Source organism: Phodopus roborovskii, unplaced genomic scaffold (genome assembly GCF_943737965.1).
Source record: "Phodopus roborovskii unplaced genomic scaffold, PHOROB, whole genome shotgun sequence".
Lineage (NCBI taxonomy): Eukaryota > Metazoa > Chordata > Mammalia > Rodentia > Cricetidae > Phodopus > Phodopus roborovskii.
In genome coordinates, this window is record NW_026126546.1 from 10,630,831 (window position 1) to 10,647,925 (window position 17,095).

The 17,095-nt window shown below is 49.7% G+C and overlaps 1 protein-coding gene across 1 annotated transcript; it reads left to right on the forward strand.

Moving 5' to 3' along the window:
* The first annotated feature begins 711 nt into the window (after positions 1 to 711).
* On the forward strand, positions 712 to 16,437 carry Pes1 (pescadillo ribosomal biogenesis factor 1). The gene is made up of 15 exons (XM_051200192.1): positions 712 to 809; positions 5,663 to 5,742; positions 6,645 to 6,798; positions 7,784 to 7,893; positions 10,337 to 10,508; positions 10,591 to 10,680; positions 12,887 to 13,003; positions 13,098 to 13,172; positions 13,382 to 13,468; positions 13,610 to 13,740; positions 14,079 to 14,204; positions 14,325 to 14,509; positions 14,857 to 15,035; positions 15,123 to 15,284; positions 16,066 to 16,437. Exons 1-15 carry the CDS (start codon positions 786 to 788, stop codon positions 16,147 to 16,149), a joined length of 1,776 nt encoding a protein of 591 aa, XP_051056149.1. The 5' UTR covers positions 712 to 785; the 3' UTR covers positions 16,150 to 16,437.
* The last annotated feature ends 658 nt before the right edge of the window (positions 16,438 to 17,095 follow it).

A 17,095-nucleotide genomic window follows, 5' to 3' on the forward strand; every position in this document is an offset into this window, starting at 1 on the left:
GCCTGGAGTTTGTGCTTGTCCAGCTTTGGACTCGTGTGTGCTGTGATTACAGGCTTCCACCATCATGCTCCGCCTTTCCGTTATTTTTCTTCCTTTTTGTTTGTTTTGTTGAGATAAGGTCACATTATGTAGCCCTAGCAGTCCTGTAACTCACAACATAGATCCGGTTGGTCTCGAACTCATAGAGATCTACCTGCTTCTGCTTTGACACATTCCCCCAAATTTAAGTGGTTCCTCAGATTTCTCTACCCTGTGAATTAAAGGTAGGTCTTTGCTCTATTTTATAATAACATGAGCAAACGACCTAGGAGCAGCTGAACCTAAGGTCAACAAAGCAAAACCTGCCTGGCCAGGTTTTACAACTCCTAGCAACCGTTGCCACGACAATTCAGCTGTGCTCGGGCCAAAAGAAAGTGATTCCTTCTGCAATCCTGAAGGCGCCCCGGGCCTCCCAGCCGGCTGCCGGTTCTATCCCGAAATGCAACGGGGCTCACGTTTGCCAAGCAAGCGTCTTGGGTGGTTATAATACTGCCTAAATTTACACGCTAGTTTAAAGCTTGTCAATATAGGGTTGAAAAATAAGAAAAGAACGGCCCCAATGATTGAGCTTTAGAAAGTTTGCTCGTAAGTAGAAATGTCATCAGAAGCCCAATTTTCTCCGCACTCTCACAGGCACATTTTCGGGCAGCCCACAGCTGGCAGCGTGGGGTCCTAGGCAGGGCACGTGCAGGAGGAAGTGGCGCTGCCTGTGCGCGCGGCACTCGCGTGTTTCTCAACGTGGAGCTATGGGAGGTCTGGAGAAGAAGAAGGTGAGTGGGCTACTGGGGAGGTAGGGTCTCGGACTTGTCGCTCAGGAGATGGCCGCCGGCGTGGAGCTGTTGCGCGCGGGGGCCGGAAGCCGGGGAAGCTGGTGTGCTCCCTGTGAAGACGGGCAGAGCCGCCAAACGACAGGTCCAAAAGAGTGGCCCACGGGACGGAGAGTTCGTCATTAAGACTTGGGACTTTTTCGGTTGAGCCAGACCCGGTCCTAGGTACTGGGGACTGAGAAGTAAACAATCACGTGGGCCCCGCTTTCCCGGAGCCACATTTCCCGTGGGACAAAAATTGTTAGGTGCACTCTAAAGGAAGCTAACGAGGAGCAGTAAGCTGGAGAGTAACATCAGACACTTAGTCCGATTGGTGTTCTCTTCTGACATAGCCTTTCAGGGGAAAGCTGGACTATCCAAACACTTTAAATGGGTGTGGGACATGAACGTGCTCGGGTGGGGCGGTCCTCGGCGTTCCCGGACGAGACTTTATAATCAGCGTGCAGCTGAAGCCTACGGCCGAGGCTTAAAGAGGGCCAGGCTCCTGCAGAAGTGTTTCATGGTTTATATAGGGTTAGGCATTGCCACGATCTTATGACTATCTTAGGTTGGTCTTTAACCCCTTACTCCAAAGAAAACTTTTCTCTCCGAGCTAAGCAAGTTTACAGAAGCTGAAATTTGCAAGTTTCTGGTTAAGTCGGCTTTGCCTTTAGCAAACAGAACTTGCTGTCTGAGCGGGTATTGGTGAAAAGCAGTTGTATACCTTTTTCAGAAAAAGGGGGGAAAGGGTGAGCAGGTTTACAAAAGCAGAAGTCAGTAGTTCAGTTGTAGCCCTGTTGTCTCAGATCAGAGTGAGAGGTTTTTGTTGTTGTCTTTTTGTTTTTTGTTTGCTTTGGTTTTTCGAGACAGGGTTTCTCTGTGTATCCCTAGCTGTCCTGGAACTCACTCTATAGACCAGGCTGGAACTCACAGAGATCCATCTGCCTGCCTCTGCCTCCTGAGTGCTGGGATTAAAGGTGTGTGCCACCACCACCTCGCTGAGGCAGGGTTTCTTATTTCTGTGTAACCCCTGTTTCCTAAGTAAGCTTTTAATCATGATGTCAAAGCTTGCTATGTTCCTTTTCTTCTTCAGACATAATTAGCAAATGAAACTGCAGTGGAAACTAAATGCCAAGGCCAGTAGATAGGAAAGGCTGGTATTGTGCAGGGTTTTGGAACGACATCAACATGGCTATGATACAGTGAATAAACGAGTTGCCATCTGGGTGATGCTAGGGGCCTGCGTGTGTTGTGCAAGGCTTGGGATTATTGTGAGTGGAGGAAACAACTAAAGGAAGTTACTTAATCTGAGCTATTCTGCTTCTGTGTGGACAGTGCATTGCCATGAAGGGGCTTCAGGGTGGAGATGAGAAAGGACATGGGCTCAAATCTTCCCTTTGGCTTGCAAGTTTCTGATACCAATGTGTTGTTATTTTTAATAATTTTTCGAGGCTATAATATGGTTACATTATCTTCCCCTTCCCTTTCTTTCTCTCTGAACCTTCCCATAGACTCCCGCTTGCTCTCTTTTAAATTCACGCCCCCTCTTTTAATTAATTGTTGATACACACACACACACACACCACGTACATGTTATATTTTCAGGCCTGGCCATTGGTATTGGGTAGCCAGTTGATGTGCTCTTCATTGTGGAAGACTGTGTTTCCCACTCACGGCATTCCTTAGTTGCCTGTAGCTCTTTGTAGGGTTACGGTTTCCTCTGTTCACATTAGCAAGTCTGTTGTTGTCCTTGTTCAGCTCATATTTGGGAATTTTGGTGAAACTTACAGGCATAGCATCTGACATTCATAGGTGATACAATCTCAACCAATGGCCTAATCCTCTAGCTCTTACAATTTTTCCATTCCTTCTTCCACAGTGATCCCTGAGCCTTAGGTATGTGAGTTGTTTTGTAGATGTACTCATTGGAATTGCACTCTACAACTCTGCAGTTTGATTGGTTGTGGATCTCTGTAATGGTCTCTGTTGCAATGATGATTCTGTGGTGTAAGAATAAATATTTAGATTGTCGTTAGGGGTTATGCTGGTTTAGTAAAGTTGCAGTTGTTGGTTCTCCTCCAGGTTCGCTGACTTTACTAGCCTTGAGTAGTTGGCTAGGTTTCCAATACCAGACATGATCTCCCTATTTTTAGAGGATCTTAAGTCCAATTAGAAAACTGTTGGTTACTGCCATGGTATTCATACCACTATTGCATCTTTCAGGTTATTGTGCCATGCTGGTTTTTGTTATGGTTCATAGATATCATAGTGGAGTAGGATTATTGGTTGCTTCCTTTCTTTGGAAGCTTGGATGACTCCTGGAACCATGAGAGTAGTCCTCGGGGAGTAGGGTTTCAGCTCAGTGGCCCCTGATTCCGGCATCTGAAGTGGGTGGGTTTTCACCAGTGGGGACTTATTTCCATCTCAGGTGAGTAACCAAGGACAACATGTTTCAGGAATCTCTTAACAGTGCTGACCAACAACTCCAAAAAAGGCCTCTCATGCTTGGGGTTGGGGTTTTTGTTAGGTGGTTTTTGACTCTTGGAGGGAGCATTGTCAGAATTTCATTTAAGTGATATATGTATATTTATATATAGGCTTAATCTGTATTATTGTTTTGTTTGTAAACAGATAATTAATAGACATCCTTACTATTATTTTACCTTCCTCACTCCTGTACCTATCTCCCTGTTCCCTAATTAGAACCTCTTCCCTATTTGTCCCATTTACCTTTACCTGATCACTTGTCACCTGATATTCTCTTTCTGGTGTGGTTTACCACACTTAGTATGTTTATTTTTTAAGCTCCATCCATTTCCCAGGCTAGACCCTGAAGAAGGGTCCCAATTTGTTTTTAACAGAACATTCTTAAACATCCAGTAAGTGCTAGTCATTTGGAGCTATAAACTACAAAAAGAGAAACCTGACTCTGGATGTGAAGGAGGCAGATAGATCTCCATGAGTTTGAGGCTAGCCTGTTGTACATTGCAAGTCCTAGGCCAGCCAGGCCTACATAGTGAGACCTTGCCTCAAAATAAAAGGGAAACCTGCCCTTGAGTTGCAGGTAGAGATTTCCCAGCAAGCTGTTCTACTCTTCATATTGGGTTCCAGAACCATTTTGACATTTGAGGCCAAATTATTTGTTGTGGGAAGAGCATGTCTTATGCATTGTAAGGTGTTCAGCAAAGTGTTGTACTGTCCAACACACACACACCCTAATCCAAACAGATCACCATGTGAACCAGGTTCAGTGTTTATAGTTTTGGTTGTGAGCCTAGCCTTTAACGGCTGAGCCATCATCTCCAGCCCCAGGTTCAGTGTTTAAAATGGCAGTGCAGGGTAACAAGAGATACATGTGACTGAGGGAAATGGAAAACATTTGTTTTTCAGCATTAGTGGTGAGACAGGGTCTCACTGTACCACAGGTGGCCTGAAACTCATGTCCCTCCCATTTTTACTCCCTGAGTACTGCAATTGTAGGTGTTTACCATCATGGCTGACTCAGTGGGAACTACTTTTCTTTCTTTTACATTTCCTTATTTGTGTGTAAGTGTGTATGTGCCTCCAAGAAGCACAGTGCACATGTGGAAGTCAGAGGACAGCTTGCAGGAGTCCGCTCTCTCCTTCCACTGCGTGGTCGTCAGGATTGGTGGCCAGTGCTTTTATCTGCCGAGCCATCTCACTGGCCTCAGTGGAACACACTTGTCATGACAAGTATGAAGCTCATCCTTGGCTCCCCCAAGACTTAGCATAGTCCAATTCCCAGTAGTCCTTGGATGTCTGTAGAAAAAGATGAATAACCTGTTTCCTGGCTGTGGGGTTGTTTATAACATAGGTAGTTCAGGGGGTTCTGACCTGGGTTCTGGACCTGGGTTTAGAAGTCCCTCCAGTCTCACTACAGAGGAAGATCTTATTTGGAGTGGACACAGGTGGTTAGTGTTTCAGGCTGGTGGGAATAGGATGCTGCTTCTCTTCTAGCAATGATGTGTATGAGAGCATCATCTTAACACCACAGGCTTGCAGATGATTGGACAAGACAGCTTGCTTTTTGGAGGCAAGTAGAAACAAGGCCTGTTGTGTTCCTAACCCTCATTAGCATCTAGCTTAATACTTTGCACATAGTTGCTGTCTGGTGAATGAGAGGGGTGACAGGCTTCAGGGCAACAGTGCAGCTTAGGACAATCATTTTATTAGTTAGAGTAATATCACCCCGAGGGAGGATATCTTAAATGGTACCCCACCACCCCACCCCCGAGGAACAGACTCTAAGTCTGCAGTAGTAGCATTTTATGCAGCTGTGGGAAGGAAAGTATGAATGGTTGCTTGTGGGTCCATAAGAAAAGGCTAGTAGTGATGAGGAGTTTAAAAAGGGACAAATAAGATCATGAACACAGGATTGGTTAAGCATGTAGGTTCTGGACTTGGGCATGGGTTTGGAGACTCAACCCAAGCTTTTAAGCTGTGTGGCTTGAATGGGCTGTTGCACTGAGCTTGATTCTTATAGTAAAAATGGGTATTCCGATGACACTTATGCCACAGGCTTGTGGAGACTGAAATAAATTGTGGGATCACTAACTATATTAAGCAGGATGTAGAGCTGTGCTAAGTGCTTCAAGACCCCAGCATCATGTGGATGAATGTCTGCAAGACAGTGCAGAGCTCCTTTGGGCCGTTCATCTCACACCTTCAGCAGTCCCCATCCCAGAAATATATCTCTGCCACTTACCCAGTTAGCTATCTCTGGAACTCACTTTTCCCAGAGTTGGATGTCACTCCCTGCAGTCATCACTAACAGAATTGTTTTTTTCCTCCCTAAGTATGAACGAGGCTCTGCCACCAATTACATCACCCGAAACAAAGCCCGGAAGAAGCTGCAGCTGAGCCTGCCTGATTTCAGGTGAGGTTGGAGAGGAACAGAATAGGTTGTCTGGGAGTCTGGGTAATGAAATAAATGCACAGTGGAGGAGACGCAGCCACCTCCCAGGCTTATTTGAGTATCCTAGCTGTCCTGTAATGTTCCTCCTCTTCCTCACCTCTCTGATAGTGAGCTGTGCTTTGCCAGGTGTGGTCTGCGGACTGGTGGCTGCCTGCCTGTTTGCGCTGTACCACCTCCCTCCCGACAGAAGGCTTCCTGAGCCCTACAGCTGGTGACTCTCTTTGTGGAGTCAAGTCATGCAATCTGTGGGTCCTTCCATCAGGCTAATGCTGACCTCTGTGACCACCCCTTTCTATGTGTGTCAAGTTGTGTGTGGGGTGTGGTGGTTATAGGCTTTTGTTGCTTTTTGGAAGAGAATTGTTTTGATTGTTTGCTTGGGTTTTTGTTTTCTGCAGAGCTGGACATTGAACCAAAGACCTCACACATGCTACTCAAGCACTCTGCCTCTGAGCTGTGTCCCCAAGCCTGTTTTTTTCTACTTGTTTGTTTGAGACCAACAAACGCCCATAGTCCAGGCTAGCCTCAAACTTATGCTCTTCCTGCCTCAGCCCCAGGGTGCCAGGAGAACAAGTGTGCATCACTGTTCTTGGCTGTCCCTCTTAGAGCGCTCAGCCCTGCCTTCTGTATGTCTGAGTTTCCTGGTTGAGGTGTCTGCCAGCCTTTGTCAGTACCCTGTCTGCCGTCCACTGACGTACCTGTGACAGTCTGCTTGCTCTGTGTGTTAGGAACTTGTCACCATCATACTCACTCACTGCTGGTGTCCAAGCTCAGATTCCCATGATTCCTGACCATGCTTGCTTTCTGCGCCCACTGTGGCCAGTGCTTTGCCTCTTTGCGGATTTAATAAGTGGCTTATCTTCCAGGCGTCTGTGTATCCTGAAAGGCATTTATCCTCATGAGCCCAAGCATAAGAAGAAGGTGAACAAGGGTTCCACAGCAGCCCGAACATTTTACCTTATCAAAGACATTAAATTCCTCCTCCATGAGCCCATTGTCAACAAGTTCCGAGAGTATAAGGTGAGTGAGACCTAGGTTCTTGTGTTTGTAGCTTTGTGACTCATTGACTGACAGGTTGCTGATCCATTCAGAGGGGCTAGTCCTGTAGAGAGTGGGAGGTCATTCTACCCTAAAAGGATGTCTCCAGGGCTCAGTGAGATTGCTTGCCTAAAAGTCATTTGCACAGGACCTGCATATAATTGTTAACCAATTCTGCCCACTGCAGCAGTCCCCCCCCACCCCCAAATGGTGCCTTCTGTGCTTCCAGGGCACCTAGGCTTCAGTTCCATAATAGAGAAACATTAATGCTCAAATGCCACCGGGACAGCAGAAACCTGTTTCCACCATGTGCAGAGTGGTCAGTAGACTAAGTGAAATTGAACCTCTGCCTCTGGCCTTCCTGACTGGAAACAGGGTTTTAAGGAGTGGGCGCCACCTGGTGGCCAGCGGAGACTGGGCAGCAGCTGTACCGGTTTTGCAGCTACATCAATGCTAGAAGTGGGCAAGCAGTGGGAAATAGTTCAAGACCTGCTGTTCATATCCCACATACTGTTTGGGCTCCCGAGGAGCCCTGGGGCTGGGTTGGAACATCTGTTGGTTTGGAAAATGTGGCCTTATAGTTTTATCTCAGTTGTCTTTTTCTGGGTAGCTTGTTTTCCATAGGGGTTAACAACTAGTTTTGGGTGCTGCCAATAGGAGGAGTTGGTGGTAAGAGCTAGCTCTTCTGGCCGTGATCTGTCTCGATGTAAAACAGGGCTGATGTGTCTTCTCTTCCTAAGTAGACATAGGGTATCAGCATGTTCATGCATTATCAGAGGGGCCTGGGCTACCTTTGCTCATTGTCATGGGTCTGAAGCGCCATGGAATTTGGCAATCTTGGGCTGAGGGGCCCGATGGCACAGGCAGATAGCTGTGACATTGAGAAAGCCCCTGTCCTATGTATTCGTTCTCTGTGGAGGAGATGCTCAGAAGCTCTTGCCACGGTATCGTTGTTCCCTCCTTCCAGGTGTTTGTTCGGAAGCTCCGCAAAGCCTATGGCAAAAGCGAGTGGAATTCTGTGGAGCGCCTCAAGGACAATAAACCCAGCTACAAACTTGACCACATTGTCAAGGAGCGGTGAGTCGTGCCCTCAGTGCAGCCGTTGCTGCCGAGTGTTATTCTAGTGCTGGGATGAAATGGGGACAAGACCAAGACTGACAGAGTGCATCCCTTTTAAAAGAGTTAGGTCCAAAACCACGCTGGTGAGTCAGGCATGATTATAAGTTGCACTGGGTACAGTAAAGGTTGTAAGGCAGTGTGCAGAGAAATGGGGTTGATTACCCACAGAGACCTCTGGAAAATGACCTGTTTGAGCCAGCCAGGAATGCACATTATGAGGACAGACAGCAGCAAGTTCAAAGGCCCCACGGTAGGAGAGCCAAAGCCACTCCCACACTACAGACTTGGAAGGCATGGTAAGATGCTTCTAGTCTTGACTATTCCTCACTCAACCTTGTAAAAAAAAAGTCCCTCCCTGTCACTGGCTAATCAGTGATTCTTGCCTCTTTAGAGGAATTTGGCACATGCCCGAAGACTCTTGTAGTTCCCATAATTTGGATGGAATGTGTTTGGTATCTACTGGATAGAAGCCAGTGTTGCTGCTAATATTCTTCAGTGTTCATAATAGTTCCCACAATGCAGAGCGCTTTGGCCTGGAAGTGATCAAGTGTAGAACCCCTAGGCTAGCGTCTCCATTCTAGAGAATGATGGCTTAGGCACACTGACTTCCAAAATGATGATGGGGCATAGCGTCCTTCCTGGGATATGGAAGGGCCTTGGCCTGGGGAACAACAGTTGGTATCATGAGCTGGCTGGCTGGAGGACAAGGATAACTCTGAGCAAGGCACGTCACTAATAAGCATTTTGGTAGCTCCTGTTCTGTCTGTGGTACAAAGATGGGGGAAAAAAACAAAACAAAAGGAACAACCAAGTGCCTGGGTTCATTGATGAAGCAAATAGGGTAAACCAAGTAAGTAGTCTACAAGAGGTGTGTGCTTGTCTTACAAAGAAAATTAGGAAACGGAGGCACCAGGGAGGCTGAGGGAGGCTCCTGCCTCTACCTCAGGAACCTAGACAGCGTCCCATCACCTGCTAGGCCTTCCCTTCATCTTAGCCTGGTTCTGAAGGCCTGGCAGGCCTCAACTCAATTGTAATAAACAGTGCTATCTGGGACCTTGACCATTTGTAGTCCTGAGTCCTTCAGAGCCTTTATAACATGGCAGATCATCATCATGCTTTTTTGGGTTTTTTGCTTGTTTTTGTTTTTCAAGACAGGGTTTTTCTTTATAGGCCTGGCTGTCCTAGAACTCATTCTGCAGACCAGGTTAGCCTCAAGAAACTTACCTGCCTCTGCCTCCCAAGTGCTGAGGCTAAAGGCATGCACCGTCACTGCCAGGTCCTCTTCTTCTTTTCTTTTCTTTTTTTGTTGAGACAGGGTTTCTCTGTAGCCCTGACTGTCCTGGAACTTGCTCTGTAGACTAACTAGACAGGCTTTGAACTCACTGAGATCCGCCTGCCTCTGCTTCCTAAGTGCCATCAACACTCCTGGCAAACCCTTGCCTTCAAATGAAGCTTCCTAGAATGTCAGGTGTCTAGCAACTCCAGAGCAGCCTGGCTTGAGAAGGGGATCTGGAAGCCGTGTAGATTCATCAGTGCTTAGGGTGTGTTTAGAGTCACAAGAGGTATGTGGATGGGTGACTTGGTTTGGTTGATTTTAGTTTGATTCTCAAGGTCTTGCTCTGTAGATGACCTGGAACTTTATTCAGCAGTGTCATTTTCTAGATAAAGCTGGAGCTAAGTGAGGCCTAGTGACCCAGTTAGGGTCACAGCTCAGAATGGGACTGGAGTCCAGGTATTAAGACTTGTGGCTCAGTGTCTCCTCTCCTTCCCACACTTCTGTCCCTCTGTTTGGAGACTATCAAAGCAGTGGTGACTCTTGCCCAAGTGACACTTTGTCTGCTTCTTCATTCACCGTGGGGTTCCTGGAAATATGTCCTTACTCTAACTGGACATGGTCCCAGTGCCGTCATTTTCCATTAGTTCTGTCAGTTACACAGATCTGGATGGTGAGAAATAGGAAGATGAGACCACTCAGGTGAGGACAAGACTTACTCAGACCTGTAGCCAAGCCCAGGGCCAGGTGCTGCTGGGGTTGCAACCCCACTCCTGGCCCACTAGGCCAGTGGAACCATTTTTCCCATTTCCATCGTGGGCCTTTGAAGACTCCACTTTCCAAGAGAGTCAGAGCCACCAGCTTGGTGTCTCGTTCACAAAAAGGTGACAAGTGGTCGAGGCTTCTGTGCTTGAGTCTTGGGGACATTCTTGTCCTTCAGTGGCTATAGGATTGTTTCCAGTTCAGCTCTGGGGAAGTTGTTGTATACCACCAGGTCAGGAAGTAGCTGTGGCAGGGCCTGGCTTGGGTGTCAGGGCCTCTGGGGTAGCTACCAGGGTGAGGCAAAGCGGTTAGAGACCCTTGAAGTGCAACAGAATGGGCTCACAAGTGCTGCCCTCCACCTTACAGGTACCCCACATTTATCGATGCTCTGAGGGATCTCGATGATGCCCTGTCAATGTGCTTCCTCTTCTCCACCTTCCCACGGACAGGCAAGTGCCATGTGCAGACCATTCAGCTATGTCGCCGGCTCACTGTGGAGTTCATGCACTACGTCATTGCTGCCCGAGCCCTGCGCAAGGTGAGCTGAGGCTCTCCTGGGGGTCGCTGAACCTCCCCAGCCCCTCCTGGTTTTCATGCTGTTGTGTCACCCGCCCCTCCAGGTCTTCCTGTCCATCAAAGGCATTTACTATCAGGCTGAGGTGCTGGGGCAGCCCATCGTATGGATTGCACCCTATGCTTTCTCCCACGATGTAAGTGTGCCTTTTCGGGGGCCTTGCGTTGGTTCCCAGAAGGGTTTGTGTGGGGGAGGGGGTGCTGTCTTTGCAGTCTAGCCCTTGCTGGGCTCCTGATTGTTGGCTGCTGTGCAGGGGTGGGGATGGGGGACAGGGTAGGGCGTGTGCTTTATAGCCCAATCAATAGTGCTAGATCAGTCACAGAAGTCTCAACGTCTGGTTGTATGTACACTCAGACCCTTAGGTTAATCCTAGCTAAGCTTGCTCCACTCCCGTACTTCCGCTAGAGTGATGGTTCTCAATCTTCCTAATATATAATATAAATAGCTAGTGTGCAGATGGCCTTAGGCGGCCACAGGTTGAAAACCACTGTGCCAGGTAATCTTGGACATGTTCCTTCGCCTTTCTGCCTCAGTTAACACGTTCCCGTCTTGTCAGCCTTTGTGGGCTGAGGACAGCTCTGGGGGCTGTATATACCCAGTGTTTTGTACACTTCCACCTGCATCAAGTGGCAGGGCCCCGCCCTCCTCTCAGACCCCTCCATCGTTTTGACAAAACTGCTTCGCTCCTGTGTTCCTCTTGCCCAGCTTCCCCACAGCCTGGAACACGGGGTGACTCGGGGAAGGGAGCACAAGAGAGACACTTAGCAGATGGCCTGACTTACTTGGCTTCTCTTTAAGTGCTTAGGGTTCTTGCTAGGGCTGTGCTAAGAGGAGTCTGGTTTTGCTTTCCATGGAAGCCTTGTTAGCTGTTAGTCCCCCAGAAGGTCATTCCTAGCCAGGCTTGCACTCTGCATTGTCTGTCTGTGGGCTGTACTTGATCTCCCTCCCTGCTTGTTTGTTAAGTAGGAATTGGTTCTTTCCATAAAGAACAGCTGTCACAGAGCTAAGGTTCTGTGCTCACCAGGCTACAGGGGGTGCCTGAGGCTGGAACTTGCCATGTCTGTGGACAAGAGGTGGCCTTGGAGCTCAGCAGTCCCTTTTCTAGTCCTTGAGTCGGGCTGGGGGAGCCAGCATGGCCTTTCCTTCTCTGCTCCTCCTTCCTGCCTAACTTCTTTGGCCCTTTCTCTCTTTCCTTCCCTCTGATGTCGAACCCCCATGCTTCTCAGACTACTCTTTGTGTGTCCTTGGGGTGCTGAATAGGGCCCTGTGAGGGCCAGCCTTCACACAGCTGGCCCTGGGGGAGGGGCATGGGCTGCCCATGCCTCCTTCCTCTCAGCTTGCTGCCAACTGCTTCCTCTCAGCTTGGGGTAGCTGTAACAAGGACGGTCGTGTGCCCCTCCCCTGGGGAGCCAGTGCTGAGCACACAACCCCAAGTGGGACTTGGGGTAATAGCAGTGGTCAAGGCAGAGCACCTACCTTGTTCAGTGCCATGGAAAATGAAGTCTATGCTCAAGTGCCAACCAGGAAAATCCTGGTAGCATAGGTTGGAGAACTAGCTAGCTCAGAGTTGTGGGTGCTCCCAGCTGTGGGAGGCTGTTGTGATCATTATCAGTTTTGCCATTTCTTAGAACTGTTTCCCAGTGGTTATCAGGGCTTGGTGGGGCTCTTGGGTAGATCGCTCTGACTGTAGAGGATGGGCCCATTCCAGAGTTGAGACACTTTGGTCCAGTGTATAGATTAGCTCCTTATGGTAATGGTAGAGGTAAGCCATGCACTTCTCTCCCTCCTGGATGGCAGCTTGGAAAGGTGATCTACCTCTGCTGGGTCTGAGACGGAAATGCTAAACTCAGAGCCTCATTTCACACTCCCCAGGGTGTGGATAGACTGAGTCCTGTTCATGTCTAGCCACACCTGACTTTCCACGGCACCTCCGTCAGTAGATGTCATCCCCTCTTCTGGGCCACGGACCCTGAGCTATACACATAGGCCTTGTGCGGGGGCTCCGGGAAGGCTGCCTTAGTGCTCACAGTGGCCCTGAAGCAGATCTTAGGCACATGCTGGGATGGGTGGTGGATAAGGTGTGTGTTCTGTCTAGGTCTCACTGATAATTGAGGGAGGAGTAGGAGAGCCAGGGCCAGGGAGAGGCTGGGTTGGCTGCAATGGAGCACTCTGGACTAGTTCCCTTTGACTCTCTCCTGACTCCCCTTTACCACGTGGGAACCTGGCACTGATCTCCATGGACCCAGAGCCCAACGTTGGCCCCTCTATCCAGAGCCTCTGTTGTACTTGAGATGCCTGTGAGTTAGTGTGCATAACACTGCTGTGTCCCCTTATACCCCCAGCATCCAACAGATGTGGACTACAGGGTCATGGCCACCTTCACTGAGTTCTATACCACTCTCCTGGGCTTTGTGAACTTCCGCCTGTACCAGTCACTCAACCTTCACTACCCACCCAAGGTAGAGCCCTAGCACTGCCTCACTAGCTTGGATCTAGCCCTTCTATCCCCACATTGAGGCAAGGGGCTGGAGTTGTCCTCTTCCTTCTTCCTAGCTTGACGGTTCTGCCCAGGCAGAGACAAAGATCAGTGAGGACACATATGCTTTGGAGTCTGAGAGCTCTATGGAGGTAAGAGGGACCTTGGGGGTATTGGCCCTACATCATTCTGTCCCGTGAATAGTAGCTGATCTGGCTAAGTGGATGGCTTTATGACTTACCCTTAGAGCCCAGACCCAGATGTGGCCTGGAGCTGTTTTTGCTCCCCACCCTATCCCATATCCAGATGAGGTTCCCTGCCTGCAAGCAGGCCACCTTGCAGCTCTGCTTCCCGCCTACAGAAACTAGCAGCGCTCAGTGCCAGTCTGGCCCGGGTGGTGGTGCCTACTATAGAGGAGGCTGAGGCCGATGAGTTTCCTACTGATGGGGTGAGTGAGCGCTGTGCTGCCTCCCAGGGATGCACGGGATGGGATAGGGTGGGGGCGGGCCATCACCTAGAGTCTGGGGGGATCTAGAAGGAAGCTGCCAGTCCCTTTCTCCTGGTGAAGCATGGTGGCCCTCCTCCGCAGGAGGTGACAGCACAGGAGGAAGGTCGCAGGAAAGAGCTGGAGGCTCAGGAAAAACAAAAGAAACTCTTCGAAGGCCTGAAATTCTTCCTGAACCGAGAGGTGCCCCGTGAACCATTGGCCTTCATCATCAGGTACGGGGCCTTTAGCCAACCATGGTTCTGGCTGTACAGTAGTCCAGTCTCCGTCTTAGCCCAGAGTCCTGGTGACATCATGAGGGTGCCTCCGCTCTCACAAAGCAGTGTGTGCAAGCGTTCAGGCTCTTAGCTCCAGAGCACTTAGCTGAGAGGCGAGCTGCTGTTCCATCCCTAGCTGAGTCCTCACTGAACCAGGACTGCATGTGTCATCCTCTGGGCTCTGGGGTGGGTAAGGCACTTCCTTGAAGGGTGTGTTTGTGAGTAGGAGGTCCAGAGAAGCTTCCGGGGCAGGTAGTTCATGCTAAAAGGCTTACATATTTTCCCTGCGCCTGTAGGAGTTTTGGTGGGGATGTGTCCTGGGACAAGTCTTTGTGTATTGGAGCCACCTATGATATCACAGACTCCTGCATCACCCACCAGATTGTTGACCGGCCTGGACAGCAAACCCCCATCATTGGCAGGTAGACTCGCAAAGCCCGTGTGTGCCCTCTTCTGGTGGGGGGTGGCCCTAGGCCCTGGTGATTCGGTGGTACCTCTGGTTATTCCCTTGTGACCTGTCTTTGCTGGCCACTCTGCTCCAGGTACTATGTACAGCCCCAGTGGGTGTTTGACTGTGTGAATGCCCGGCTCCTCCTCCCTGTGGCAGAGTACTTCCCTGGGGTGCAGCTGCCCCCACACCTTTCACCCTTCGTATCTGAGAAGGAAGGAGATTACATTCCCCCTGAGAAGCTGAAGCTACTGGCCCTGCAGCGGGGAGAAAATCCAGGTGAGCTGGCAAGGGTAGATAGCAGTATGGACAAGGTCTTCTGGTGGTCTGGTGGCCCTGGCTCCAGTGCCCAAGCTGGCCATTTCCCTTGGCTGTAGAGTTGGCAGGCTCCAGAAGAGGACAGCTGGAGCAGAAAGCCCTCGGCCCTTCAAGTGTTTGCACTGGTAGTCAGGTGTTGACATTTGGAGTAGCTAGCTGAGCAGAATTACCCAGTGTTGTCAGCGTTTGCATGGATAGCAAGGGTGTTTCCTTTGAAGACAGCTCAGCTGGGGCTGTAAGAGCTGTTGGGGGCCATTGGGGGAGCATCCTTCTGCCCTTGGAGTACAGAAGTCACCCGCTATCTGTAGGAGACTTGGAAGAGGAAGAGGAGGATGAAGATGAGGGTGAGGATGATGAAGATGATGACCACGAAGGTGATGGCGAAGTTGCTGGGGAAAACGAAGAGGAGGAAGATGTGGAAGCTGATTCCGAGAAGGAGGAGGAAGCTCACCTGTCGGCCTTGGAGCAGCGGAGGCTGGAAGGGAAGGTAGGGAAGCACCGGACAAAGCCCTGTCTGGGAAGGAGCCCAGCTCCCCACAGGCCAAGTGCACATGCAGCTGTGTTGTTTCCGCAGAAGCCCCAGGTGGTGGCCGGCACTGTGAAACTGGAAGACAAGCAACGCCTGGCCCAGGAGGAAGAAAGTGAGGCCAAGCGCCTGGCCATCATGATGATGAAAAAGCGGGAGAAGTACCTTTACCAAAAGATCATGTTTGGCAAGCGGCGCAAAATCCGAGAGGTAAGTTCCTGCTCTCTGACAAGGCCTCCACACATCTACACAGAAGAGCTCAGGCCTGTGGCTGTCTTCTGGACAGACCCCGGCCCATTTGGAGTTTTGTTGGTTTGGTTTGGGTTTACACTACTGGGAATAGAAATCAAGGCCTCACTTGTGCTAGAGAGTTCCGACCACTAAGCAGCATAACTAGTTGTCCCCCCCCCCCCCCATATCTGCCCAGAGTTGTCCTAGGGATGGGATAGCCCAACAGACTTGGGAAGTTCTTCAGCTCTACATGCTTGTTCAGTGTGTGTGGGCTGGGGGGTTTCACTTGAAGTGGCTGGTAGCCTTGGCTGGGGGGGTAGGGGAGGGGAACCAGATCATCTTAAATAGTGGTAGCATGGTCTTTCCATGACATTGTACAGTGTGACCTGTTCCTGCTGGTGGTCATGCTCAGGAAACAGAGCAAACCCTGCCCACCTCTGAATGGTTCTAAGGACCATTACTCCAGGAAGTCTCTTTCTTGTGCCCTCTCTGCCTGCTCCGAGTAAAGGTTTGAATGGTATTCATCTTTTCCTCAGAGGAGCTGGTGGAAGAGTCAGCCTAGATTCTCTAAGCTGGAGATCTGTATATGTGCAATAGTGGGGTTCTGTTCTTCCGCCCTGAGGTACAAGTTGGGGGTCTTTGGTTATTTGCTTGTTAGCTTTTCTAGAAGCTCTGCTAGTAACGGGTAGCCACAGTAAGGGTAGAGATCCCTCCCTGCTCACTCCCTATCCTATCCTGAGTTCCTCCTTTCTTCTCACAGGCCAACAAGCTGGCAGAGAAAAGGAAAGCCCATGATGACGCTGTGAGGTCTGAGAAAAAAGCCAAGAGGACAAGGCCTGTATGAGCACCAGCTCTCTCACTGGGAATTGGACACCGCAGAAGCAAGCTAGTGAACCAGCCCAGCTCCCTCAATCTTTTGGTGGTGTGTGGCCAGCTCTAGCCTCCCATGAAGTTCATGTCTGGACAAAGAGGCCTCTACCCCGCCCAGTTCTTACTCCAGGAGTCTGACCAACATCTTCATTTTGCTTGGCTTTCTATAGCTTCCTACACAGCTGTGTCCATATTTCTCAGGATGCTGTCTTGAACTAAGGGTGGGGAGCTCTTATTAATAAATGCCTGGACTTTTGCAGTCTGTGTTCAGAAGCCTCTCTGGCGTTGGAAAGTGGTCTGTCACCTGGACAAACCCAGATGGACCCAGGCACATGGAGAACTGTGGGTCCAGGGATGCTAGGAAAGACATGGGTTCTGGGCTTCACATCAAGTGATTCTCTAAACCTGCTTCCTCAAGTTAGGATCTGACATTCTGGAACCTTCCTACAAGCAGTGTGCTGAAGGTTCACTTGTCCAGGTATGGTCTATAAACATCTGGTGGCTTCTTTCACTTCCTGCTGGAGTTCATCAGAAGGTGAAAGATGTTCTAGGGTTTCTGTTGTTACGGTAAAACACCAAGATCAAAAGCAAGCTTGGGAGAAAAGGGTTTATTTGGCTTACACTTCCATATTGAAGAAAGTCAGGACAGGAACCTGGAGGCAGGAGCTGATGCAGAGGCCTTGGAGGGGTGCTGCTTACTGGTTTGTTCTTACAGCTTGCCCAGCCCACCTTAGAAAACCCAAATCCACCAGCCCCCAAGGATGGCACCACCCACCATGGGCTGGGCCCTCTTCCATTTATCACTAATTGAGAAAATGCCTTAAAACTTGATCTTATAGTGGCAATTTCTCAACTGAGGTTCCTACCTGTCTGGTGACTTAAGTTGACACACAACATCAGCCAGTATAACAGACCCCTTG

Coding starts and splice junctions, on each gene's coding strand:
- Pes1 (XM_051200192.1), top strand. CDS start 786: ATGGGAGGTCTGGAGAAGAAGAAG. Junction 5,743..6,644: donor CTGAGCCTGCCTGATTTCAG/GTGAGGTTGGAG, acceptor CTTATCTTCCAG/GCGTCTGTGTATCCTGAAAG. Junction 10,681..12,886: donor CCTATGCTTTCTCCCACGAT/GTAAGTGTGCCT, acceptor TTATACCCCCAG/CATCCAACAGATGTGGACTA.